The 27,978-nt window shown below is 54.3% G+C and overlaps 1 protein-coding gene across 7 annotated transcripts in view; it reads left to right on the forward strand.

The window, feature by feature from the left end:
* The window catches only part of LOC125932700 (collagen alpha-1(XIII) chain), an 84,523-nt gene extending 59,402 nt beyond the window's left edge, over positions 1-25,121 (forward strand). For 3 of the 7 annotated variants that reach the window (XM_049645172.1, XM_049645173.1, XM_049645174.1), the window contains 12 exons: positions 885-929; positions 3,513-3,554; positions 4,470-4,496; positions 5,421-5,501; positions 8,983-9,018; positions 11,809-11,862; positions 12,880-12,933; positions 13,955-13,990; positions 18,871-18,957; positions 19,833-19,910; positions 22,820-22,858; positions 25,030-25,121. In XM_049645172.1, the coding sequence (XP_049501129.1) occupies positions 885-929; positions 3,513-3,554; positions 4,470-4,496; positions 5,421-5,501; positions 8,983-9,018; positions 11,809-11,862; positions 12,880-12,933; positions 13,955-13,990; positions 18,871-18,957; positions 19,833-19,910; positions 22,820-22,858; positions 25,030-25,032 (582 nt within the window). In that variant the 3' untranslated portion in view covers positions 25,033-25,121. The remainder of the gene's footprint in view (positions 1-884; positions 930-3,512; positions 3,555-4,469; positions 4,497-5,420; positions 5,502-8,982; positions 9,019-11,808; positions 11,863-12,879; positions 12,934-13,954; positions 13,991-18,870; positions 18,958-19,832; positions 19,911-22,819; positions 22,859-25,029) is intronic. The other 4 variants (XM_049645176.1, XM_049645177.1, XM_049645175.1 and 1 more) reach the window with 4 other exon arrangements.
* Positions 25,122-27,978: the final 2,857 nt, after the last annotated feature.

The raw sequence follows: 27,978 nt of genomic DNA on the forward strand, positions 1-27,978 counted from the left end.
AGAGTGTCTGTGGGTCAGGCGTTTTAGGCCACCGGGTCTTCTGCCCGGGGCCTCACGAGGCTGCGGTCAGGCTATTGGTCTCTGTTGTCACCCAGGTCCTCATCCAAGCTCGCTGCTGTTGGCATGGTCCATGCCATAGTAGGACCATGTGTCTTGCCATAGTAGGGCCACGTCCCTCAGCTACTCCAGGCTGCCAGTGCGGGCTGTTCCCCGTGACAGACGGTTCACATTAGAGCAGCTTGCTTCTTCAAGGTCAGGGCTGGCAGGAGTCTCTCAGTGCCTGCTTCCAACAGAGCTGTGTGTGTGTGTGTGTGTGTAACATATTTCTAACATAACCTTAACATGTGTATGTTATAGTTTGTACCGTGAACTTGTAACATAACCACAGGAGGGACATCCCATCACCTTTGCCAGGTGCCATATTCTGTTGGTTAGAAACAGGTTTCCGGTCACTGTAGGGTCTGTGCACGGCAGGATCCACGTACAGTATCGGCCTCTCCTCCCGTGGGATGGAACCACAGAGTCTTTTTTTTTTCTTGATGTTTATTTTTGAGGGACAGAGCATGAGCAGGGAAGGGGCAGAGAATCCCAACGTGGGGCTCGAACCCACAGACCGTGAGATCGTGACCTGAGTCCAAGTCCGACCCTCGACCGACTGAGCCACCCAGGCGCCCCATGGGACCGCAGAGTCTTGAAGACCGCGATCTCAGGGCCCTTGCCGGGGCATCATCCATCAGGCTGACTGCCTCCTCAGCCTCCGAGATGTCCCCCGGTCACACCTAGGCCTAGTCTAGTGCTGGTTGGTTTGTCACACATTTGAGGGTATTCCTGTGCCAGCCTTCCCTGAGGGCCGGCATCCACACCGTGGTGTTTTGTGCCCACAGGGGGAGAAAGGAGAGCCCGGGGAGAAGGGAGACCCAGGAGTGGAGGTAGGTTGTACCTGCCCTACCTTCTGTGTCACGGGGGGGGGGGGGGGGGGGGGCGGGGTGGGGGGGGGGGGCTCGGCGGGGTCCGCGCGGCGGGGGGGGGGGTGGGGGGGGGGGGGGGGGGGGGGGGGGGGGGGGCGTTGACAGGGGTCTCATCACACCACAGCCCCTCCAGGGTTCCTGTGCTCTAGAAAGAAACCCACAACTGCCCGACACAGGGACAGAGGAAGAAGCTGAACATTCACTGAACATAGAGGCTCGGCCTCAGAGCCCCGGTTCACGGTCTCCCCCTTGGTGTTCACAGAGCACCCGCCATGCTTCGTTCCCGGTGCTAGAGTCTGGAGGTAGGAAAAGAAACAGAGCCGTCTCTATGCAGCCAACAGTCCCAGCAGCAAGCATACAATGGTTAGCAGCTCAAGGAGTTAGGTGAGCATCCTAGAAGATGGGCCATTTGAGCAGGGTCTTGAAGACTTTGTAGGAGTTTGCCTCGAAGCTCCGGAAGCCGGGCTTTCCAGAGAGACGCGTTATTCTCTGAGAGATGTCTGGTGAAGGGAGGAGGACACAACAGTGGAGAGGAGCTCAGGATGGAAGTCAGGTTCTCACAAGATGAGAGGGATTCCGGCCTATTTGTAGGCTCAGGGAAAGAGCCAGGAAAGCAGCAAAGCTCAGTGGTATGTGAGGGAGAGGACGTTTGGTGGGTGGGCCAAGGCCACCCAGACAGAGCCAAGGAAGAGACCACCAAGGCTTCCCAGCCCCCAGAGAGGTCCCCTGCCCCTGGTCACGTTCAGTGTCACCAAGGCCCAGCCTCACTTAGGGAGACAAACCTGATGATATGATATGGTTACCGAGGTGGACGTGCATGGTCTCCTAACGGAATGCTCCGAAATGCGGGAAAAGCACCACACATAGAAATGTTCCTTCCAGAAGTATTTAAAGTACAAATTGGAAACAGGCTACATTTCTAACAAGAAGGAAATGATTCAATAACTTATGGTTGATAATACTACTGGTAATAAGGGTCCCCATGTTTGAGAATGTTTGTGCCAAGCACTGTTCCGAGCCCCAGCTGGGGAGGAACTCATTACGTGCCGTGCAGTCGCCATGAAAAGGACGCTTGTGGGGAACGTACTCAAAACATAGAAAAATTTGTTCTACTTAAATGAAAAACCAGCAGAGAATCAAATTATACATATAGATATAATTTATGATAATCATCATAAATTATATATATATATCATGTATATGTATCATGTATATATATAATCATATATATATAATTAATGATAATCATCATTAAGTACGGACGTATTCAAATACATTTTACGCCGCATCAAAAAAGCGTGGAAGGAAATAAAGCAAAATATTAGTATTCAGATGTTTATTCTTTTTCATTCTTTCAATCCCTTGTAATTTACAAAATATTTTAATGGGTCTGTTATTAATTATTTTATTTTCCAAATTATCATACGGTAAAATCGACGTCTGTATAGTTCGTGAATTTTATTCAATACATAGGTTTGGGTAGCTTCGACCACAATTAGGATACATGAACTACTTATTTATAATAAGAAAAAAAGCAGTAAACTTTTTCACAAAAGAAAATCGAGTTTCCAGAGGTTGAGCCGAGAAGTCCACAGATCCAAGAGACATTAGAGGTACCAGTTCTGCCCGGTGTAGGGAGCTCCTCTCTGATGGCCTGGCAGAGAGGTCACACCCCGTCCACACTCCGTGGGATTCTAACTCTGGGAAGGCAAGAAGAGCTTCAAAGTTGAAATGGGGTGAGCAGCTCAGAAAGGAGCAGGCAGGACTTCCCCTTGCCTCCTGGGTGACTGACTGTGGGCAAATGGATGTCCATCCCGATCAGAAACAGAATCTGCAATGAACAGCATCCTCCACAGAGAGAGAGAGACCCCCTGGGTCCCTCCCCCTTCCCTGCCCAGTGTGAATCTGTTCTACCTCACTGTGTCTTCAAGGGAAACAGAGACCAGCGGTCTCTGTTACAGACCCGAGGAGACTTGAGGGACATTTTTCCAAAACTGCTCAGCGTCCCCCCCATTCCACATAACCAGTCTCTGCTCCTTGAAGCCAAAGATCTCAAATTCAAATGCCTGCAAGGACCAGGCATGCAACAAATGAAGGTAAAGGTCGAGGTCAAAGACAATAGGGGGTGGTGGGGACTGGGGTCGTCGGAAGATCTCATGCCCCAGAGGGGAAACCTCTTATTCAGCTCTAGGCAATTGTTGCCAGGCTTGAACAAGAGTCTTAGTGCTGCCAGGTGTTTCTTTTTTTTCTTTCTTTCTCTCTTTTTTTTTTTTCAAGAAAATCTGGAAGTCTAGACGTTTCGACAGCATTTCCTGGCAATGTTTGGGCTTTTTTGTTTTTGTTTTTTTTTAATATTGTACAGGTTAATCAATTGCTGTGAGTTTCTGCCCTGTTCTAAGCCTTCTTTTGGGAGACTACATGCTGGGCAGTTCTGTCTTCCTCTGGCTTTGCAGTCAGTCCCCAGCTGGACCCTGAGCCATGTCAGAAGGAGAGGCCACTTGGAGTGTAAAGGCGGTGGGCTAACCATCTCCCTTTGGATTCTAGGTTCCTGGGCCCCCAGGGCCAGAGGGGCCTCCCGGACCTCCGGTAAGTCTGGAGGGCTTGTCAGTGTTTCAGTCCACTCTAACCGGGCCCCTGACATCCCCTCGCCGCAGCAGTCACTGGGGTCAACCTCAGAGGCCTCAGGTCACTGTCACGGCCTCCTCCCAGGATGGGATTTTCTCAACCGCAAACCCCTCCCTACTCCTTTTCCTTCCCTTGCTAAACAGGCACCACCTCAGTGACACCAAAGAACCTGGGTGTTGCCGGGTTTCCCCAAAACAGTGGAGTGGCCAGGCAGCCCTGGGGTCTGGTCCCACGGCCCTGCAGGAGTCCCTCTGTCACTAAGCTCTGCCCTTGGCCATCAGGCGTCTGCTCTCCTGTTTCCTCTTTCTGCTATCTGGCCAGCAAAATGAACTAGATTAATAGAGACAGTGATTTAAGACCAGCCCCAGTGGATCGGCCTTTCCATGGTTACAGGTGATAAGATGAGGCCTTTATAAGGTCCCCAAGCATCCTCAACCAACAGATGCTGGTCCTTCCTCTGTGGGGTTCACAGTCCCCAGGGCACTGTGTCACCCATTGTCACTGGCAGAAGTAGGAGTAGTAATGATGAGAGTAGCCAACATTTTTCGAGACTTATTATGTGCCAAACACTGCTCCAAACACTTTGCATATGTTAATTTATTCCACTTTTGCTGTGTTCTTTCCAAATCTTCCCTTCGTGAGACTCTAGGTCAGCTGTGGGGGTTACAGAGAGACTCTCTGTCAGTCCCTGGCTGGGGAGCCTGGATCAGACCCCGCCCCAGGGAGGCCCAAGCACAAACCCCCTTAGCATCCCCTCTGCTTCCCCTGGGCAGGGACCAGGCCCTTGCTCTTTCGTGGTCCAACTTGTGGACAAGGTATTTTTGACTTAACCAGAAATGCAGTTCTGAGACACCCCTGTTTTGCTTCCAAATGCAGGGACTCCAAGGTGTTCCTGGACCAAAGGTAAGAAGAGGTCATGTGACAAGTGCAGGAGCAGGGGAAGGGGCGAGGGGTGAGGGCTGCAAAGGAAGAAAGTCCTTCAGAGACAGGTGGCCCAGCTGACCCCCTCCCTAAATGGAATCGCGTGACCCTCTAGCCAGTGGCTACAATCAGGACAGAATGAAGTCCTACAGTCCTTTTCACATCCATCATTGACACTGGGCAGGCTTTGGATTTAGAATTTTCCCATCCATTAATCCACCCAGTGAGTGACAGGTTAGATTCTTAGCAGACAATGAAATCCTTTTCCGTGTGACCCACCCCAGATCCTTCACTCGCCCTGAAGTTTGGGTGGGAGACAGAGAGGGGTGTAGTGTGGGCCCCCTCCCCGGGTCCAAACCCACTGGTCTCTAGCCTGGAGGTCTCCCAGGCTCCCCGCTCAAAAGCATTCCAACTGGGTAAGAGGGGCTGGGCGCTGATGGCCTACTGGCCCTTACTTCCTGCCCCAGTATACTTCAGGGGACTGTTGGGCAATTTCTTGTCCCAGTTAGTTTGCAAGCCTCGGGGTTCCCATGCTGGCATTTCAGGCACCTGCCAGTGTCTGGAGGGCCCCACTTTTGCTGCTATACAAGTGGTCACTTAGGCCCAAGCCCCACCTGGAATTGCCCTGTGGACTTGTGTCCACTCCACCCCCTTTTCTTAGGGGGACCTCCCAGTCACCACAGGCATACTGAGGACTCGAACTGAGGGAGAGTCAGGCTAGGAATTCAAGGACTCCTGGAGTCTCCAGCCTGCCATCCCTGGGCCAGCCACCTCCACCGCCTCCCTCCTTCATCCTCTACCTGCCCTCATCTCCCCAACCCACCCCACCCTCCAGGATCCCAGAACGCAACACTGAGGTGGCTGAGACGTGCCCATCTGTGATCTTGCCCCCTCCCTTTCCTTCAGGGGGAAGCGGGACTGGATGGAGCAAAAGGAGAGAAGGGTGTCCAGGGAGAGAAAGGAGACCGAGGGCCGCTGGGATTACCCGTAAGTATCTCAGAGCCAGCAGCACCGTGAGGAGCCCAGCTGGGTGGTCCTGAGGAGGCCGGGTGGTATACGGGACCCCAGGAGAACACTGCTACAGGTTCTCAAGCTCTGAGCATCCCCGAACTCCGCGTGGTTTTGCTTTCCTACCCCGGGCGAGGTCATAGCCTCTAATTCCCTTACCGAGGGCTCCCTCTGGGCCAGGTCCTGGCCTGGGTGTGGGGGGAATAGAGAGCTACATATGACACCCCCCCCCCAAGGAGCACCCAGCTGGAGAGCCACAAGTGGCCTGAGAACAGCCTCTGGCCTACATGTGCCTGATTCAGAGGCAGTAAAGCTCTGCCTTCCTGGGACCCCAGCGTGAAGGACCTGGGGGCAAGGAGACAGTGAAACGTCTTCGTCTCTCTCTTATTTTCCTACTGAGACCCGAGCAGAGCCCCCGCTCTCTGCTCTTAAGCACTGGCCACGGCAGAAAAGCCTGTACAGAGGCAGATTCTCTGGTCCCAGCAGGCTAAGGCCTTTCAGATCTCCCGTCGCAGCCTGCCCTGAGATCAGATCCCAGGTCAGGGCGAGGGGCCACTTGGGAGGCATCTACATTTCCAGACGTGGGGCCCGGCCTGGGCAAATCTTTTGTCCCAAACTCCAGGGGGCTCGTGGCCTTGTCACCGCCTCGCCCTCCCTGGAGCCCTGGGCTTCATCCTCCCTCACACCCCAGAGGGGCTGGCACTCTTCGTGGCTTGGTTTTCTAGAGCTAGCGTGGTCATTCGCGGTCCATCTCCTCATTTTACTGATGGCCCCAGAGAAGAAAGAGGGTCACTTGATGGCATATGTGAAGTCAGCGGTCAGGCCACGCCAGAGGCTGCTCCTTCACTGAGGCCTCAGCCTCGAAAAGGGGCTCATTCCAGCCACTGGGGCTTCCTCCGTCCCAGGCACAAGGCCAGTTCCCACCCTGGGAAGCCGTAAAGAACAGCTTTGTTCTCCAACAAAGAGAAACCCAATTACCCCAGCTTGGCAGGGCTCGAAGGTCTGGTTAATATAATCACAGCAACCAAACAGCAAGAGCAAAAGGTATGATTCCACCCTCATTAGCGCATCAAATGTAGGACCATTTAAGGAGCTGATGTACCTGAAAGAAAACTGATGACTTGAACAGACATTTTCCTGTGTCTCGGGCTATGTCCGGCATGGTTAAATGCTCCTTACTGTTAAAGAGCCTTCCTGCCCCCGCTCAACCACAGATCTCTCCTTGTCCGCCTTCATGGCCCCAACACCCTAGTGAACACTGGGGACTGGAGCCAGGGGTTGAAATGCAAACGGCACAGAGACCGAACAGGTCACATAAACAAAGAAAGTGCCAGAGGAAAGACAAAGTGCCAGTCTACCTTCAACCTGTCAACTTTCAATAGCGAAACGGGCACAGGGAAATACTTTTGCTAGCTTAGGAAAACAACAGAGCAAGCATATTCACAGCTGGCAACAGACGGGGACTTCGGAGAGACAATAGGGAGGCGTGGAGACTGTGGCCCATTGGAGACCATGGGTCCCTTCTTAAGGAAAGCCGTCCCTCCTCAGTTCAGCTGACTGTTGTCTTGGGGGAATGAGGGTCCAGTATTCTGGATAGTCTCATTTTTCAAAGGAAGCTGGACATCTGGCATTTTACATGACATCTCCCCATTTTCTAACGTGAAGTCAAAATTCCTTGCAACTCTGCAGATTGTGCAAAATATGTCAGTGGCCCACATATGCCCTGAAAACCTCCAGTCTGTGTCCACTGCTCCAGATCTCTCAAGATAACTCAGTATTAATGCTGCATAGACAAAGTGTGTGGATATTTAGTGAAAGCTCTGATTTTTGGCTTCACCGCAATATTGTATGCTGTATGGTAGGAGTCTGCTTCTCTAGGACATCCTATTCAGTTCCTCCTGTTTGCCCTACAGAAGTGGTTCTCAGGGCTGGCTACACACTGGAGTTGCCTGGAGCTTTCCAAACATGCCATTACTCCCAGCCTCATTCTTGGAGACTCTGGTTGAGTTGGGGTGGGGTGGGACCCAAGCATCTGTATTATTTGACATGTTCCCCCAGGAAATTCTCCTGTGGCAGTGGGGTTGAGAACCACAGCTTTCTAGGCTGTGAGTCAAGATCATCCTGGAACTTTTGTGATTCTAATACTGAGAAGGAAGTCCCCAGAGGACCCTACTACCCAACACCCTTTCCCCTGCCCTTCCTTGCCAGGGGGCATCGCCCCACCGTACAATCCTGAGGCCTAGGCGCATTTCTTTTTCTTTTTTTTTTTTTTAATGTTTTAAATGTTTATTTATTTTTGAGGGAGAGAGAGAGACAGGGCACAAGTGGGGGAGGGGCAGAGAGAGAGGAAGACACAGAATCCAAAGCGGGCTCCAGGCTCTGAGCTGTCACCCCAGAGCCCTACCCGGGGCTCGAACTCATGGACCACGAGATCATGACCTGAGCGGAAGTCGGACACTTAACCAACTGAGCCACCCAGGCACCCTGGCCTAGGCTCATTTCTGAACTGCTGGAAGTAGTTTTTAAGAACTCAGTCCTTACCGGGCCAGAGTCTCTCCACTGCCTTCTCTGTGGTTTGTCACATTGGAGTCATTAGACAAATTCCCCCCTGGTTTTTCTAGGTGGGTCTCAGGGGCAGCTTCCCAGCCTATTCCCCCCTCGTATATCACTGGATGCTGCATTGCAAGTGGTCTTAATAGCGTCCCACCCGCCAGCCAGTTTACTCCAGGGCGTACGTGGCCTTAGACCTTTGTCGCAGTCAGCTGCCCCCAAAGCCTTCTTCTATAAAAGGGCCCTTGTTTGGGACAACACGAAAGGATCGAGTTCGTGCTGAGTTTTGCAAACTGCAGTGCCAGAGAAAGGTCAGGCATCGTTAGCACTAACATCCGAGCCCCAACGCTGGAGCAGAAGCAGGCTGGCTTCTCCCCCAGGTTCCCAACTCAGTACTGATTTCCTCAGGGTTCCCCAGCATGGCCCGGTCTCAGCTGCTGTGCAAAAGACGCTGGGAAGACAACCCACTGTCCACACAGGCTTGTCCCTCTGCAGTGAGACTGGTCCTGGGGAAGGGATGCACTACCTCTGGTTCCAGACACCTTCCCACGAATTCTCTTTCTGCATCCCTTTCTCCGGGGCACTGGAAGCCCCTGGGAGAGGGGTTTCTGAGAGGGGATAACAGGCGAGAGGGAAGCAGGGGGCGCTGAGGATCAGAACGGCCTTCTGCACGGATCTCCACCGGCCTGCTCAGCGGTCGGCCCCACTGCACCCAGTGTCCGTTTTCGTTGGTTTCCGTGTGAATACCATTACCTGTCCTCCCAAGCCTATTTCTCCCGTTTTGTTTGATTGCCAGCATTTGTGTCTGTCCAGAGTCACTGCTTCACTCACCTCTTCCCTCCCCGGTCCCTTTTTCTCCCTCCCGTTCCTCCCCTCCCCTTTTCTTGGTCAAACTGTTCCCTTCGTCCAGGGAGCTTCAGGTTTGGACGGCAGGCCTGGGCCACCGGTGAGTGTCACTTCTCCGTCACCCGTCATCCCACCCCACCCCACCCCCGGCCTGTGACCCCTCTCGTCTGTCCCTGTCCCGCTGTGGCCTCGTTTTCCCCGTGAGTCATGCCTCATCCCACCACCAACACCAGAAAGGTACCGTCTGCACTCAGTTCAGAAACGCTTATTCGGGTCTCTTGGCCAAAGACGGATGGCCTTCATCTGAATTCCCCCGGCCATCGTGTGAACCCAGGGTCCTCAAATCTGAATTTCCTGACTGCCGGGCACGGGGTGGAAGTCTGCTCCAGCGGCATAGACTCTGTTTCTCGCGGAGGGCCGAGTGCGGCCTGGGAGCCCAGCCCCAGGGGTCGGGACCCTGACTCACGCCCACAAAACACAACAGTGTCTGTATGTGCCTGTCATGCCGTGTTGTCTTCATGCTGTGAGCTCTGTCCATCTCCTGTCTGCCCACGAGGGCTTCCTAGTCCTGTGCAGCCCCTGTGGAGTGTACTGGGGTGAGGACAGGTGTAGCATCTAGGATCACATGGGACGGTCCCAGCTCAGTGTTCGGCAGGCATGTTATAGCCACTTCCTGTGGTGCCGCAGCGGCCCCGCGATTCAATGGGGGGCTTATGCAGAGCAAGTCAGGAACATTCGGGTCCCCTCTTCATTCTTTTCTGATTCCAGAAAACAGGCATCACTACTCATGACTAGAAAGCGCCTGGCCCTTCTTCTCGTGACAAACAGCTGAAGCATCAGAAAAAGAGTCTCTCCTCTCCTCTCCACCTGCCAGGCCCCTCCCAGAGCACCCCGGGAGGTCTTTAGGGAAGTGGCTTTCCCACTGAAGCCTGTCACCTTCCCAGGGTATAGGGATCACTGACCACCGAGGGCCAGGAGGCTGAACTTCCCTGCCCGGGAGCCGTCACCAGAGCTGTGGGTACGCCCGGCCCCTTCCAGCCAGGGAGTCCCCGCCCTGCCTTTGCGGGACACTTGTGAGGCCACGGCTGCATGGTCTGCCTAGAAGTCGAGGTTCTAATGAGCTGGCTGGAATGGCCCTCAGGGGAAAGCGAGTTTGCAGGCTTTCATTTGTGGACGTGCAGGATATCCACTTGGGGTACAGGCCGATGTCAAAAGCACAAAGGCAGCAGTGGGCCTTCTCGGGGCCCTGGAGGTGGACCTCACAGCTGGTGCAGCGGGAGCCCAGAGCTTCGAGAAGGAGCCGCAGAGCCTCGTCCTAGTGCACGTGTCCTCGCCAAGCAGAGGCGGTGACGTGGCTCAGCCGAGACCACGGCCCTTCCAGAGCCCCTCTCCACCATGCGTTTACGGAGGCGACACTATACCTGCTCCCATACGGAGACTAGACCTCTTTTCCAGGCATCATTCTGGCTTCGCTCCTCCCCAGTCCCTCCCTTTTCATCCTCCTCACGCCCAGCGCACCTTCCCCAGGTGGCCCATCAGGCGAGGGGGATGATCTGTGGCTGGAATCAGAGAAAGCAAAACTGTCCTCACAACGCGCTCCGTTCCTCCTGGACGGACAGGGGAGCAGTGCAAATTCAGAGATGCTGTCCCCTTTGGGCCCCAGGTTTTATTTTTCCTCATTAAATCAATATCACAACCTTAAAGGAAAAGTTTTATGGGGCAAATAACCCTGCCCAGCCAATACTGACATTTATTGGTGCCGAATGCGTGACATACATTCAACTGTTTTAATGGGCAGGGGCCTCAAAAGCAGATGCTCGTATCATCATCCCCATTTCACAGGGAGGAAAATGGACCCTCAGAGAGCCCAAGAAACGTCTCTGATATCGCAGAGTTGAAAGGCCTGAGAGGCTTGACATGAGGCCAGGAACTCTGGAGTGCCATTCTGAGCCTGATCGGGCCTCCTTCATTTTTGACACGCTCTTGTGCCACCTGCCCAGTCCTCCCCCCATAGTTGCAAAGGGGGCACCGAGAACGTCTTAGCGCTCTTTTTCTTTTCCACGTGAGGTCAGTCAGCGTTTCCCCCACTGGCTCGTGCCCCAGAAAGCCCCCCACAGGCCAGCCCCTCGTCCTCAAGTCCCTGTCTGAGCAGGAAATCTAAACACCGAGGCCGAGCAACAGGAAAGCTCTGAGATGCACACTTCGTCCAGTCCGGGTAGAAACTGGCGAAGATAATTGTGTCACAGCCAGCCCCGCCCCCACCCCCCGGCAGCCCCGATTCGGGAGCCAGCAGGACACATCTCCCGGCCAGGCCAGCGCTGGCATCCGTCCGAGGCACACTGCTTCACTGTCCGGTGCAGCCTGCCCCGCGGGGCCTGGGAGCGGGTGCAGAGGCCCGGCCGGAGGCGGGAGGCCGGGGCGGTGGGGCGGGTGGGCTAAGCGGTGGCTGAACGACCCTCCCGCGCCTGCCTCTGTATGTGCGTCTGCATCGGTCTCTGTGGCATGAAGCACCTCCCGCTGCATGTGGAGCTGCGACGGCAAGCAGGTGCCAGCCCGCGCCCCCACCCCGGGGATGGCACCCACCCCTCCCAAGCGCTTCAGGGAGCAAACTAAGCAACAGTTCTACCGTTTTCAGCCTTGGCAAGCTTGGTGGTGAAGCGAAAGGGTTTCCCCCCTCAAATCTGGCTCTGAGGCAGGGGGACGCCTCTCTCCCCGAGGCCCCCCACCCAAACAGGAACCCGCCCCAGTCGAATGACTGCCCTGAACGAGCCTGGCCTCGCCAACCCTGAAAATGGGCCTCTGGACCTTGCTCATCTCCAGCGCCGGGCGGGGCTCCCGGGGCTCCCCCTGGCACCGGCCCCCTGACGTCTGCTTTCTTTCGCCTCCCCAGGGTACTCCAGGACCAGTCGGAGTTCCAGGCCCAGCGGGACCAAAGGGCGAGAGGGTGAGTGCTCGGGAACCCTGCACACACACAGGGGGGTGGTCTGCACACCAGGGGCAGTGAATGTGAACACCAGGAGGGGGCCAGCGCCCCGGCCCGGGCTCAGCCGCGGGTCCTTAGCCCCCACCCATTCCTCCTGGAGCAGCAGGGACCTCCTTGTCCTCTCCCAGTGACCCTCACAGCAGCCCGTGGGGGAGCCGGCCGGCCTGGGTTGCTCACTTTATAGCTGTGAGTGGACAGACGGACAGCTTCCCGTGCTGGGCTCCTAGTCACCTGGCATTAGTCACAGGCTCAGTCTGGCAAGGTCCCCGGTGCTGCTGGGACCAGACACACCTAAACCCTGTATGATTGAGGAAGACAGCATAGAACGGAGTGCCAGGTGGCATAAGAAAATCCTGGCAGTCAGGAGGACGGGCGTTAGGCCAGCTCCCACAGTCACGTCTCCCAGCCGCAGCCCGGGGAGTGGGCATGTGCGGTGCCGGTGGGGGGCTCGGCTCAGGGGACGAGGAGGGCTGCCCGTCCCGTCCGTCAGCTCTTCCCCAACCAGGCCCGCGCGGGGCGGGTCACCGGAGAGCCGCTGGGACACTAGACCTCCTCCCTAGGTCACAGGCTTCCCTGAGATCACAGCCGCTTTGGGAACCAGGATGGCTGCTCTCAGAGGGGACAGTTGTGGCTTCAAAGAAGAAATCAAAGCTCTTTGCCTCTTCCCCACCTTCGCTGTCCATGCTCATGTCCTGCTCCTTGTTCCCCTCCCCAGCTTCTGCTTGAGGGCCAACAACTACCTTCAGGACAGTGTCCGGTTTTTCCAGAGGGCCTCGGGGGATGGGCTCTGCTGGAGGGAGGGAGGTGCCGAGGCACAGTCCACACCAGTCAAGCCCTCCGCTCAGCCCTTGCTTTGCAGTGACAGCTCTTTGAGGGGACTGGAGAGGTTTCCTGGGTTTCACACAAAAACTGAAAACGGTTGATGGAAGGTTGTTGCCCCGTCAGGGAGGGCTCATGGGTTTCTCTCTCCTGTTTCAGGGCAGCAAAGGAGACCTTGGGATGACAGGACCATCAGGAGCGGCTGGGCTTCCTGTAAGTGTTGCGGGACGGGAAGTTTCTCTCCGCCTATCCCTACCCCCAACAGAGCCATCGTCACAACAGAAAACCCAGAGCCCGGAGCAGACATCCAGAGCTAAGCCAGAACGCTGATTTCTGTGACAGAGGAGGCTGCCAACAGCCAACTGGCCGTGGAACTTCCCTGCTGGGCACTGCTCGAGGCAGTGCTTGGGACGCGTGGCCCCTGTGGGGCCTCAGGTCCTCAGGCATGAGGCAAACACGTACGAGCCCCTCCCGCTGCAAGCCTCTGTGTTCCGTGCAGTGGGGGCCTCACAGACGAATGTGTCAGCGGCCCCTGCCGTCGAGGAGGGGCAGAATCAAATCCGCATCATAGTAATGCCAGAGGGAGAGGTTTCATGAGAGGGGCGGCTCTCCCAAGAGACAGCCTTCCCAATTACGGCAGATTTTCCCATTGGGTTGTTATAAAAGTTGGTCGCCCAAGAGAGCCAGGACCTTTGTTTCCCACCCACTGGAAGGTGGGAGGTGGTACATCTGTTCACCAGTTCCATGCCCAGGCAGCTTTGCTCGGGCTAACCCTGGCCGGTCCTTGCCTTGTGCCGTTCCCCTAGCTAAAGACAATGGAGAACAGCCTGTACCTTGAAAAGAGGGTATGAGCAGCTTTGGGGTCATTTATCTAGCAAGAGCCTGGCGGGAGAGCCATGCAAACACCTCTTCTGCCAGGAGAGCTCTCTGTGTCCAGGCCGTGTCCTCAGCACCTGGCACTCATTAGCACGAGTGAGCTAGAAGAATAGAGCCACCGGCCCGGGGCCTCGGCTGCAGCGAGAGAAAACCAGGACCCTGTTCTTGGCTTTGCCCGTAACTCATTATTTGTCTCTAGGTCAAGCCCCTTTGTCCCCCTTCTGTAAAATGGGGATAATTAAGCCTGTCTCTGATGAATCAGACATCAGTGAAGACCTTTATGATCCTGGAAGGAAGGACGGGATGGCCATCCTGCCTTTTCTCATTAACGTGTCTTCATTTGTGCGATTTATTACAGGGTTTACATGGACCACCCGGGGACAAAGGAAACCGGGTGAGTCTGAGCCTTTGCACTCTGGCTCTGCTTACTAATGTCTTCATGATGTGGTGGAATGATCAATTGGGGATTCCTGACCCACCATTGGCAGATACAGTTTTTCCTGGCAAATCATCCTGAATTAAAAGGCTTTATAGTGAGGGGCTCACTGTGTAGCACGCAGGCAGCCTGAGGCCTAATCCTGAAATAGAAGCATGGATTTTTCCACAAGACAAGGGGAAACTGAATCCCAGGGTGGCCATCAGATTAGCATTGCCATCCAGCAACGGGAGTCACGTGCCCAGCTCTCCCTAGGGTGCCCTGATAATGGACCCCTAAATGGTATTTTCTGAAACTTAGTTTCGCCAGGCATCCCAGGCCACTGGTGAGAAAGAAATAAATTCCAGTTCCAAGCGCAAGCAGACAGCTGTTGTAAGCAGCCAACCCTTTAAAAAATCATCACAGCCATTATTTCTCTTGGAAAAAGTCAGCAGGACCATGAAATGAATTGCACCTCCCGAGGTCCTCTGCTGTCCCTTTGGTTTCTGCCGTCATCAGCAGGACACAATTATTGAATGTCCACAGCACCCATGGCCATATGGTGGTACACGGTGGATGACACAAGACGCCTCTGGGCCCAGCAGGGACCATTTAACTACACCCGACCGAGAGATGACCACCGGGTCCCTTCATAGAACGTCTCATCTGCTGTTTCCTCCCAGTGGTTCTCGGAGTGTGGCACACAGCTCTTAGAGGCCCAAGTGCATCTTCTAGTGGGTCATAAAATCCAAGGGTCTTAGAGGTAGACAAGAACGAGTGGGGGAACAGATGGAGAACAGGCCAGAATCACGACAAAATATACTGAGCTCACGCAGACAGAGGCACAGCAGATAGCTTTCAACCCCTGGTCTTCTGGCTGATCTTCGAGCACTGATAACCGTGTTCCTGGCTAGAAAGTGCCAGAATCTGTATGCTTATATCTTGCTTATATCTTATATCCTGTCATTTCAACTTAAGGTGTATTTACTGAACTCCTTCTATCCCTAAATTGTCCTTTCTGGCAGCAGGTCAAAAGCAACTCAATTTGTTCTGTGGCCTCTATAAGTAAGAGGAAGCAGGCAGAGGGGCCCCTACTAAACTGTCCGCGGAAAACCAAGTCTAGAAACCACCGGAAGAAACAGACCTACTTCCAGAAATGTGCTGGCTGTTCAGGCAGGCTGGGAAGCCCACCGTCCTGACTGTGACCACCAAAAAAATTGATCATTCCACCTCTTAGCTGGCACACTAATTCCCTTTCTAATTTATTTCTACAGTGCTCTGGTTGTCTTTGTCATACTCAATTAATACTTTTTGAACTATTTCTTAAGACTTTTCCAGTTGGCTTGAGGCAGTGAGCCATTTGGAGGCTGCAAAGCCAGTCCCCGGTGGCAGTGACCATGTCGCCCTAGACGTGGAGACAGGCAGAAAGATGCCCTTGTCCCAGCTGGAGGGGTGGCAGGAGACTGGAGGTGATGATGTAAGGGACTGGGGTTGCTGAATGCGCCAGTGAGGTCCCAGGAATCCACGGGAGAATATTTCTTCTCCACAACTCCTTCCTAGCTAAAGGTTTTACACACTTTCCCCTGCCCCACCCATAAATTAGCAATATGCCACTTAGTAAAAGTCAAGTCCGGCAAACGGTCAAGCTGCACAAGCCCGCTTTCGAGCATACCGTACCGGACAACTGACTTATTCCGAAGAGCGGGTCTCTGAATCAAGGAACAGCTTGTGTCCTCTATTCAAGAGATCTGACTCTCGGGATGCCAGAATGTGCTGGAAGAGCTCCCCCTACATCTCACCTCCTCAGACAGACCTCTTTCTACCCCAGGCCCTAATGGACCTTTGGGGAGAGATGTAAGGGCTTGGTGATAAAGCCTTCAAAACAAAGGAAGTTCCAAGCACAGTCAATGCTTTGCCAGGGACAGTTTTTTTTCCCTTAGGCTTGAAGCTCAGAGTATTGACACTTTGGTCAAGGGAAAAGCCCAGAGGGGCTTAGATGACATTCTAGTTAGAAGCCCCACTGTTGCTCATGAAGGTGAAGCTGCAGGTGTTCCAAGCCCCGCCCCCACCTGGTAGGAGAGGGTGGCTACCTGAGGTAGCTCTCAGACTTCGCCACACATCATGCCTGGGCCTCTGAGAGGCCCCCGGTCTCTGCACCGAAAGCCTGTTGCTCTGTCTTATGGTGAACCAAGGCGCCATCTTAAAACTAGGCTTGCCTGTGTCCCACCAGGCAACGGCCTTGGAGGCTTTTTCCTGTTCATGGAAGGAAGAAGGTCCTTGCAGTAGCCGGCAAGGCCCAGAGCCCCAAACAGGCACTTTCCTAAGGGGGACACACAGGGCAATGGAAAGAATGTTCTGCCCTTGTCGCAAGAGACGGTACTCTTCTCGGCCTTTAGCGGCCTCGTGCATTGGGCCCAGGAGCCACGTTTAGGATGAAAAAGGCGGTCACAAGATAAAGGGTGGCACGAATTTGGCAATCTGGCGTCAGGAAAATTGGGTGCCGCGGTGGGACTGCCTGCCAGCCAGCCAGCCGGAAGGTCTGCGTGCACGCGGGGAGGCTGCGGTCACTGCGAGACACGCCGTCTGGGTGTGCATGTGCTTGTGCATGCGAGCGGCCTGCTCCCCCAGGTCCCCTTGCCTCCTTCCCTCTCCTTCCTCCATTATCTCTTTTGGCCCGGGCTGGACACTTCCTTCCTTCACTCCTTCGATATCTCTCCCCCCGCCCAACACGTTCACCCCATTACCATAACCCCATACCCCTCATCCTTTTCTTTCCACTCTCCCAGCTGCAATTTATTTCTTCTAAGGTCAATTCATGCATCCCTATATTTTACAGAAGCCTCTGCTCCTCGACTTTAACTTGCCCTTTCCCCACCTAGAACCCCCTCTTTGCCAGGGCCTCTTTTTGTCACTCTTTGGGGGTGGGAGGCAGGGAAAATGTAGGTAAAGCTAGTACTCTACTGTCTCCAGAGGGCGTCCACTGTAAAGCCATTTCCTGGGCCCTTAGAACATGGCGCCCCGTGGTGCAAGCTGCCCACCTGGAAAGTCAGGACCACCGCCGACCCTCTGTTGCCCAGAGGCGAATCATCAGGGCCCTGGAACCCCACCCCCGCCCACCCCTCAGGAGCTTTGCCTACCCTCTGAACATGGGAAACTGTGTTTACTTTTACACTGACCGGACCCAAGGTGAATAGGGGACCACATTGCTGAGAAAGTTGACCATGGGCTTCCCATCCAAGCAGCCGGTGGTTTTGCTTGTCCACTGCTCGGGGACAGTTCACACCATCACGTTCTCACTGGTGGGCAGAGCTCAGGGCCAACACAGTCACACCTAACGCGCATATACACGTTCCCTCCTAAACACAGCATTTTCCAAGTGAGGATTTGCACTTCAGAAAACCCACTCAGACCAGTGCACTGGCCATCACAGGGAACCCCTGGAATCAAGAAATGGGCGGACTTTCCAAAGATTCGGGGAAACATAAAAACTATTCTCGTCCTTTGCCTCCCTCCGAGGAACCTTGCAGCCTTCCACTGCAGGAACACAGTAGACGTGACAGGATCGTGTCTGGAGCCTCGGCTCCAATACTGGCCAAAAAGAAGTAACAATCGTCATTGGCATCATTGTGTGGCAACTCTCTCCGGCTGAGCACGTGCCATGTGTCAGTATTAAGCACTTACCGTGCACAAAGTCATCACACCAAAGTTTTGAAGCAGGTCATATTATCCACGTTCTACAGGCTCAGAGAGGTTGAGTAACTTCCCCAAGACACGTTGCTAGTAATAGGCAGAACGCGCTCTGGCTCCAAGCCTTTGCTCTGATCCCGCGCTGCCCACCTTCGAGGTCTTGTCTACCTCGGGGAGCACAGTGGAAGCCCCCAGGCATTACGCCATCGGCCTTCTGCGGCCGAGGAGACCCGTTCCCAAGAAGGCTCCCCACGGGCACACTCGGCCCCTTCGTAAGGAAACCCAACATGTGAAAATCCAAACTCAAATTCATTAAAGAACTCCCCATTGCCCCTTTTTAAATGGAGAGTGATCCTGACGCATACAAAGTGGGGTTCGATTTAGAAAGAGGATGCTTAGGGAAGTTTTGCAGAAACAAATGAGCTCCTTGAACCAACCTGTCAATACACAAATAGCTGCCTGTGATCCGGACCAGGACGGGCCAGAGACACACGTACAATGAGAGGACCTCACTGAGAACCAGGAGCCACCATGAGCCCCAGACACACACGTACACATGGACGCTTGTACACTCATGTGCAAGCACACAATCGTACATGCACACACTTGTACACGCATGCCCAAGCACATCTTCACACGCTCACACACACGCATGTGCACACACACGCACACAAACACGCACACATATCCCAGGGTTCTAGATAAAATCATCTTGCCTCCTAATAGAATATCAAAGGGATGAAAACCAATTGGGACAAAAGTTGCCATGTCAAAGCCTTTCAAAAATGGACCCTCGAAGAGAAGGAAGTGGGTCCTCTGTTCATCACAGACCGCTCTGGGCTCGGTGTTAGCAACGCTGGCCACAGATAGATTCCATTGACACTTCCCTCCACTTCCAGCTTTGAGCCCCACTGCTCCCTGTCCCCGGGCCTCAGTTTCCTCCCCTGCCCCCTGCCCACCTGCCTGAACCAAAGTCTCCAGTTTCTAGAGGAGTAAGGATGGGTGCTGGCCTCAAATCCTACTGGGAAGAAGATCCTAATTAAGAGACGGTATTTTCCCTCTTTGATTTTTCTTTTTTTCTTTTTTTCTTTTTCTGTTTCTAACCTTAACACGGGAATGATCCTAAAGTTTTGATGTTATTTTTTTCTCTCGGACTAAACCATTATTTACAGGGGGAGAGGGGGAAGAAAGGCTCTAGAGGGCCTAAAGGGGATAAGGGAGACCAAGGAGCGCCTGGATTAGACGCCCCCTGCCCGTTGGTATGTCTTCATTTATCACTCGCATTGTTCTGGTGTGTTCCTTGAGGTTTGCCAAGTTTGAAACCAAGAAGGCAAATATCTGCTCACTCGGCCAGGGAAACTCTGCCTGCTGTTGGCTTTGCCTTCAAACCACAGCTGCAGTCATTCTGGCCGAATCCCTTTCCTTCAAAGCTGTAGAACAATGGACGTGTGCAAATGAGAACCCGCTCCGGAGGAAAGGGATTTGGGGAGCAGGCCTTGGCCGCGAGCTCCAGCATGGCTTTGGAAGCCGGTGTAGCGTTTGTGAGCCCCTCATTTGCCTTCTTCGTTTCACGGCCACCTCTGTGGCCAGCAGTTCAAGCTGTTTTGGGATCCTCTGTCAGGATGCAGGAGACTGCCCGGGTTCATGTCCCCCGGGGGCCATCTATACCCCAGACTGGGTAGAACAAGGCCGGAAAAAGGGGGCTCTTAATATACAGCCTCCCGATGCCCACTAGCCATCCAGCTAAAACCAGTAGGGAAGCACCCCCAAACAGGCTTCTGAGGAACGATTTGTGGCACATCAGCCGGGCTTCTCAAGTGCCTTCACAATCCATTGGAAGGCTCTGAAAAAGATGTTACGCTACCTTTGAAGTTCATCTGCGCTGTTTCCAATTGAGTCTTTAAATGGGGAGGGGGCTGGTTGTACATGTGCCACGGCTCAGCTCTCGTGGCAGCCAAAGAGAGCGCAGAGGTTGAATTTGGGACAGGAGGATCAACGGGGATTTGGGCCCTGCTCGTCGTAGATGCCTCAAGGCCCTGCATCCTGGCTGGGGTAAGACTTGGGCCTCTCCACTCCACAGTCGGAGCTGGCCGGCCTCAACCTAAATAATCATCGTGGTTGGTTTTGTGAACAGGGACACCGAGGTTTTAAAGGAGAGAAAGGGGAGCCGGGGTTACCAGGGCTGGACGGACTGGATGCCCCGTGCCCATTGGTATGGCATCACCCTCCCTCGCCTGCATGGCCGACTCAGGCTTCCCCACGTGTGTGGTTCTTGCCCGCATGCCTCTCCAGCCGCCCTCCTCACGCCTCCTGCCCCATCCACTCAGTCTCCACTTCCTGCCCCTTCTCTCTGTAGACGCTAAGGGTCACCCTGCCCTGGCTGGTCCTCAGGGCCTCCAAGCATGCCCCCTGGAGCACGCAAAGCTTGCCAGATGTTTTCTTGGCTTCTTCCTCCCGCTGCTGCAAAAGCGCATCCCCTTAATGTGAGCCATCCCGCATCTGACCCTCCCTTCCTAGGGGCTTCTAGCCAAACCTGCCCCCAGAAAGTCAGGAAGGTGAGATCCTCTGGACAGGTTCTTGGCAACTGTGACTTCTCTTCCTTCACACACTGCGGTTGGTTCAGCAAGCATCAGCTGAGCCCCAGGCGGAACATTTGAATGAGATGCCTGAGCCAGTCCCACACCCCTTCCGCTCCGCCATCTTGTGATGTGGCCAGGGACAGACGGGCATGCTCATAAACGTGGGTAGACTGAGAAGTTCTAGAATTGAGTTAGAAGAGGGGGCCACTCTGCCCGTTCTTCCAGGCTGGCTCTGGGGTCGCTACCCTGGTGCTGCCACCAGAACTAAAGGATGGTCCAAGGTCAGGATTTTAGATACTAAACGATTCATCCTTTTTGCTTCAACCTGGGGAAACACTACAAAACCCTCCCTTGGCTTCCCTCCCTTTCATCTGCAGATGACCCACCACCGGCAAGTCTGGAAGAGAACGGAAAGGTCGAGAATGTAGTTGAGGAAGAGAAGAGGGGAGACAGGGAGGCACTTAGGAACCCTCCCCACGCATGTGCTGGCCGAGTGGCCACAGTGCTGCTCACACCTGGCTCAGGGTCTGTCGGGCAGGGACGTTCTAGCCCCATAGCCACCCTTTCACCTCACTGCAAGGAGAGAAATGGACGGCACCTCACTCCAAGGCAATTGGCTTAGGAGGTTCCCGCTCTCCTAAACTTCCCCAGGAGGTCTAGAGTGCGCGGAGCTATTTTCATACAAGTAAGAGATGAGGGCTCCAGGTCCCACGTCTCACTCCGGGGTCACACGAGAATTATCTCTGAAGAGAAGAGAAAAAGTTGTAGGAAAATACGCTGTGTGCCCCTGAGAGGTGACCACGGAGCCCCGTGAAGGGACTTTTTAGGACCAGTATAGACAACAAAAGAAGACTGCAGGGTAGCATGCTCCCCGTTCCCCCCACCCCCCTGCTGAAGCCCCTGCTCACTGCCCCCACCTCCCCACCGCCTGGCCTGATGACCCCCGAGCACGCAGCCATAGGACCCCGGTCCCCCCAGAGCGCCTCCACTAATCACCAGCCAGGTCTCCTCTCGGCCACGTGCCTTCCGTGGCCTGAGTACCTTGAGTTCCGCTGGCCCGCGCCACCCTGCTCCTCTCTCACACACTCCCTCCGCCTGCCCCACTCTCCTCTGTCGCCCTGCCACCATCACGTGCCAATGGGAATGCCGCCGTGGCCCCACGGAGGCTCCTCTCCCTTCCAGGGTCCATGTGAAGTGTCGCCCCACGGCAGGCTGGGGAAGGGGGCAGGTCTCCATGAAGCCCTGGAATGCACCACCTCCCCCTGCAGACCCTCCCTGACCCAGAGGGGACAATGAAAGTCATCTTTATTTGGTCCTTAATGCAAACCGGCATTTTCTGCAATAACATCCCATACCGATGTGTCCTTTGTCTATGAATCTCGCTGGGGAAGTGTACATATCTTCCCTTTCTTGTTTCTCGTCGTGGCTCTTTTCCCGTCCCCTGCCCCCGTGTCGTTGTGGACATGGGGGCAGGGGAAGCTATCTCAGTTTGAGATAACTAGGCTTCTTCTGCCCTCCGCGGCGGGCCGGCTGCCTGCTACTTGCCAGGCGAGAGGTTTAGGCACCTGTCGTGGTGGATAAAATCGATCTGCGGCACAGAGGGCTCCCATTCAACCACCTCTGGGCTAACCGCTTGCTCCAGTCATCTGAAACCCTGTGTCCATCCTTCTGTGCCCTGGAGCGTGGAATTCTAGGATCTGGGCTGCAATTCTAGACCAGATCTAGGCCCCGGTTCAGCCTCACACTCCCACCTTGTCTCACAGTTTCCAGATTCCCCCAGGGTATGCCAGAGGGGGCCAGGACATCAGGGCCGGAGAAGCCTCAGGACGTCCTGGGGCTACAGGTGCTCCGTGGGTGCCACCGGCAAAGGGGACAGACGGGGCACGGTTGATCCCCCTCCTCCACTTCATCTCCGCCCCCGGCCCCAAATTCCCAGTAACGGCTGAGGCTGAGCCCGAGGACAGCGTCGCCCTGCTGAAGGCACCTCGAGACCATGTTGCGATTCCCATGAGGTTGCTTGCCTCTTTGCACCCCGCCCTCCTCCTTATTGATTATCGGATGGGAACCGCCTAGATCTCTTCCTCCTGCTGCTCAGGAAGGGAGGAAACTAAGATCATAGGAGAGCTGGGGACACCTTAGTGATCACCTCATACAACCGCACCTTCCCCAGGTTTCACAGAGGACAAAACAGGCCTCCAAGCACTGAATGACTGAGCTGTGAGCACCTAGCATTCAGTACAGCCAGAGCAGAGACCTGCGCGGCCGAGGGCTGTTCCTAACAGGACACTCAGGTCACCGCTGCTCGCTGACCCCACAGGCGAGGGCAGCCTCCCCCTTGGCCTTGCACGGTGACTGCGTGTGACCCTAGTCAGTGGGAAGTCCGGCTTGCCTCCCACCCATTTCGGAGGCTCTGCCCTGAAGCAGAGGAGAGGGATAGACAAGAGGCGGGCTGCCACAGTGTTTGCGGCCCTTGCTCCCCTGTCCTGCCTGCTCGCCGGGCTGTCCCAGAGTCTGAGCCACCTGCCTTCCTTCCTCCCCGCAGGGCGAAGATGGCTTACCAGTCCAGGGCTGTTGGAACAAGGTAAGGCCGCCCGGTGGTTTGCGGTGCCTCGGGGGACACAGGGGTCCTTGGGGCTCCATTCTCAAGTGACATCATGCACGCACACTTTCCACGCTGGGCCTTTCTGCAGATGAGGCCGCAAGGCATGGGTCGAGAAAGGAATGATCCCAAAGGCAGGGTGCCCATTACACATCTCATTCACTGCACGCACTTAGAGAACCTTCAAAAATGTTTTCTGAGGCATCCGAGGACCCCAGCGTGCGGCGGGTCCATGTGGCCCCACAGCCGATCTCTTCATGCTTCGTGTGGTTAATTTCTACAGCACCTTTCCTCCAAGGACTACTAGACCTTGGGGTTTTTTTGTTTTGGGTTTTTGTTTTTGTTTTGTTTTGTTTTAGAGAGAGAGACAAAGAGAAAGGGAGGGCATGAACGGGGAAAGGGACAGAGAGAGGGTCTCCACACTCAGGGTGATCCCACAACCCTGGGATCTTTGTGAGCTGAGCTGAAATCAAAAGTTGGACGCTTAACCGACTGAGCCACCCAGGCGCCCCTAGACCGTGTTTCAAAATTAGTTATCGGCAGCTATTCTCGCAGCGTTCACGCGAGGTCAGGTAAGCCACATGATGACATTTATACAGATGTCGGGAATCTAAGTTGCTTAAACTATAAACTCACTTAGCTTCTGTACCTCCTCGTAGAGACTGACCGGCTCACCGCTCTACCCTTCCCCTTGAACTTAAGCTGCCAGAGCTTCCTGCTGGCACATGGGGGACCTGCTGCCCAGCGTCTCCTGAGCTCCCAGAATTCCCATCAGCAATGAGCTTTCATTTGCTCACGCTAGCCTTGGCGTTGGCATCATTAACACCGTCTAACACCACAGGGCTGTGCTCCTGAACCCAATCACCCCGCTCAGTCCGGGCCCCCAAAGCACAGGGCTCCTCTGTGCTGACTTGATGACAGCCATCAGGTCACTAATCCGGAAGCCCACCCGGGTCCTCGGCAGAGGTGGCGGCCGCGATGCTGCCCACCCTCCCTCCGCAGCCACCCTCCACCTGGCTCCCACCAATACTTCTCACAGCCCTCACTACGCGGTCTCCAGGTGTTGGTCTATCCTTCTAAGAGGGCTGGAGAGGGGCGCCTGGGTGGCTCAGTCGGTTAAGCGTCCAACTTCAGCCCGGGTCACGATCTCGCGGTCTGTGAGTTCGAGCCCCGCGTCGGGCTCTGGGCTGATGACTCAGAGCCTGGAGCCTGCTTCCGATTCTGTGTCTCCCTCTCTCTCTGCCCCTCCCCCGTTCATGCTCTGTCTCTCTCTGTCTCAAAAATAAATAAACGTTAAAAAAAATTTTTTTTTAAATAAATTAAAAATAAAATAAAATAAAATAAAATAAAAGGGCTGGAGAACCCAACCTATCCAAGAGTTTGTGCGTAGCTAACCCAGCCCTGTCTCAGGGACAGTAGTGGCCCGCTTAACAATGAGATGAAGGGTTCCTCTGTGCTAAATGCCCGGAATCTCCTTAGCTCACGGGATTGAGTTAAAGGTAGTGAAACCACCAAGACGCCAGACCCAAGGTGAAGTACATGTACCCAAAGCATCCCTGAGCAGAGAAGGGAAAAGCTCAGCTTCAAGGGAGATGCCCCCCCCCCGAGAATCCATCTCTCCAGCCATGCCTCGTCCCTTTGGTGTGTCCCTTGAGACCTAGTTAAAACTCCACAGGCAGAGGGAAGAGACGTGTCAAATGACGTGTTTCCAAGATTTCCTTCTTCAAGGTTGCCGCTGATGGTTAGGAGATGGCAGTGGTTGAGGTTGGCAGGGGGAGAACAGCCACTGTCCAGAGCTACGGTGTCTTGGGGAAGTAACTAGAAAGCCTCCTGTCTGTTGGTCCACACCAGAAATTCAGTCCCGGAGGATGCGGTAATTCATCAACTGCCAAGCCCCCAAAGGCCACATAGAGAGCAAGTGCCCTCTAGTGGCCAGGAAGGGTGTGACAGGAAGGCGAAAGTGATTCCCTGCCTCTGCCTTCCTTCGGGGTGCAGACAGCTCAGGGGTCTTCCGCCCAGGGGGCCGCGGGGCCCTGTTCCAGAGCTGCCCCCTCAGCCCTCCAGAGCGCACACTCCTTCCCCACCAGGGAAGTAGACGCCCGCAGACCCACTGACACTAACTCTACGTTGTTTTGTGTGTTTTTGTTTTGCAGTGATGCCTCTAACCTGGGATTGGCCTGTGTGTGTGTTTGTACATAGAGTATTTATTTTTATACAGTTTTCACTTTTTGAAAATGCCGGAAGTATGATGCATCTTACAGATTATTATTAAAAAAAAAAAGAAAGAAAAAGAAAACCTTGCATATTTTGTACAGAAAATGCCAACCTCTTTCCTTTTTGTTTACGAGATGTTTTGTATACGTCTACGACTCTAATACACTTTTTGTTTGTGAGTACGGGCATATGTTTGCATGATATTTGTGCACACTTATTAAGTATTGAAGCTTAATAAATTATTGTGTTCTGGTGCCGAAGGGGGCCGGCCAACACTAAGGTGCTGGCTAGCTTACGTGTGAACTCACGGGGATGTGGACATCGGTGGTGTTTTTGCCAAGAATATTTTAAGATCTTACGGATTTTCATTATTAAAAAAAGTTAAACGTGGCAATTCCTGATCCTGATCAATCATTAAATTAAATACATTCTTTCTTGTGAGAGCAGCAAGTTCCGAAGCAGGGGTCCTCAGAAGTAGACAGCAACTGTATGAAACTGTGAGGTCCAACAGAGGGAGGGAGGGGACTCTGAAGCAACGTCTATTGTAAGATATCCCAAGTTCGTTCTAGAGCCGTGTGAACATCTCAGATTCACTTGTGCTGAAACCCTCTAGGATCCCCAGGGCTCCAAAGGGCTATTTGTTACTGCTTTTGGTTTCTTGGGGGTTTTTTTTGTTGTTTTTTGTTTTTGTCTTTGATGATTTTGTGTTTTTCTTCCTTTTGAGTGACAGTCACTAGTCACAGCTACTGCTGTTGGTGGCCTTTCGTTTGACACAGATTTGCAAGGCCCACGCACCACTAGCAGCTGGAAAGCTTGCCTCATGGCCACTGCACTCCGACAAAGAACATTCAAAAAACACTCACAAATCTGGGGCAGACTGGCAATCCGAAGTTGTGTTTATTTGTTAGTAAATAGAGGGTTACAGAGTTCTGTTCACAGCACACGGCTTAGGAGAGGTCTCAGGAAACCTGCCCTAAGTACCCCCTACGTGTGGCACACAGGTTTACTGTTCGATGTTTTACAACATACATTGGTGCTTCCTCGGGGCTTGAAAATAACACGCTGCTCTAGACACAGTCACACGAACACTACGTTAGGGGGCTTCACGTTCGTGGGACCCTTGCCACATTGTGGTAAGGGGACCACCGGCTGCCCCGACCCAGGGGACCAACCATATCAACATTCTTACTCTAGACGGCCACTCATGTGTTTTAGGAATCCGCTTCCTTCTCTGCATCTCAGCTTCTTCGTTTGAAAAGCAAACGAAGCTACTGAAAAGTAGGCCTGGAGCTGACCTCCATGGTCACTGACCGGTCGCCTGTCCCCTCCCCACGGGGCAGAAGCAGGCGGGCCCCAGGCCCACGCCGCCAGCTGGCACTGTCGTTATTCCTGTGGCGGGAGACTTCCAGGATGTGGCCCTTCCCGAGTGATCCTGAGTCCGGGATGTTATCAGCCCCAGCCAGGGCCGCCTTCTTCACGCACAATGCCGCGAGCCCGGCCCCACGGAACTTTCAGGAGCTAAGAAAATATTTGCTTTTTCATTTCTTTTAAATTCAGGGGGGAAGAAAAGAATGTCTAATAATGAATCCAGCCAGGGTTATATTCATCTTTCTGCCAGAGCAGTCATAAAATGTAATTGTGGCCATAAAAGGGACTACGGGCCCTGAAAGTCAGAACGCTGCCCTGCCCACATCCTCCACTCCCGGAGAGAGTGGCCTCCTCACCCGCTCCTTTTACTTCCTCCCGCCCTGGCCGGACTGAGGTCCTGAGGAATCAGTATAACCTGGTTCCTGTAGACCCACTCCCTTTCAGGCTCTCGTTGGAGCAGTCCGAACCCACTGATGGCCTCAGGCTAGAGTCAAACATTAACTGGAAGGCTCCGGAACCTGAGCTTCTGTGTGAGCTGAGTACTCGGGGTAACTGTCCCCAGAGAAAACCCTCGAACTTTATGTCCATCCTGGTGTTTCACTTCCTTATTACACCCCCCGTTAATACCACAGGGATCCCCTTCACAAGAACATAGAGAATAGCCTAGAAATATGTGTTAGGGCAAGTTTAAAAGTCAGCGTCAAGGAGAAATAAGTTGGCAGGAGAGCCCTGGATGGGCAGGGGAAGGTCCTCCACACATGTCACTTCAAGCTGCCCGGTGGTCGGAGACAAAAAGAAACAACCGGCCGGGGACCACCCTGCCCTCCCGGGTGAGTGGCCGTCCACTGAGGTTTGACCCTCACGTGCTTCGGTGCCTCGTGTATCCTCAGCCAGGACCTCCTCCCTGCAGGGCCTCGAGCTGCACACCTGGGGCCCCCTGGGACCTTGACTCAACTCATCTCTGTGTCACACGGGGTGCGGGGACGTTAGAAGCAGGGAAACCGATGGTCGAGCGGTCTGCAGAATAGATCAGGACCGACACCAGCAGAGCAGGTGCACGAGATGCGGGAGCATTGCGGGAGGGCAGTGCCGGGGGCCGGTGACCAGAGAGGGTTCCCAGAGGTTAAAGACACTCACTCCGTCCCTGGGACGTGCAGCTCCTCCTGCTGAGACGTGCCTGCCCAGGAAGTGAGTGGCGCACCCAAGCCCGGCCCCACGGAGCCCATTACAGTCCTTCTGGCAAATGTTCTCTAGGAACTAAGTGCTGGGTCTTGAGACCTGTTGCCTTCTGAGGCTCACGCCCCTGCCTACCTGGAGGCTTACCAGAAGACTGAACCGGTGCCCCCCATGGTTGACAGTGGAACAGGGTGGTCTAGGCCCACATAATCGCTCTCACCAAGGTCAGTGACTTGTGCCTCTGCAGTCACGTGAGCCAAAGGAAGCCCTCCACCTCGTTAAGGAAGAAACGACTCCCTCCACACCTCACCCCTTCTCAGCCTCCCCCTGTGCTTCCTCCCTGC

Source organism: Panthera uncia, chromosome D2 (assembly GCF_023721935.1).
Source record: "Panthera uncia isolate 11264 chromosome D2, Puncia_PCG_1.0, whole genome shotgun sequence".
Taxonomy (NCBI): Eukaryota; Metazoa; Chordata; class Mammalia; order Carnivora; family Felidae; genus Panthera; species Panthera uncia.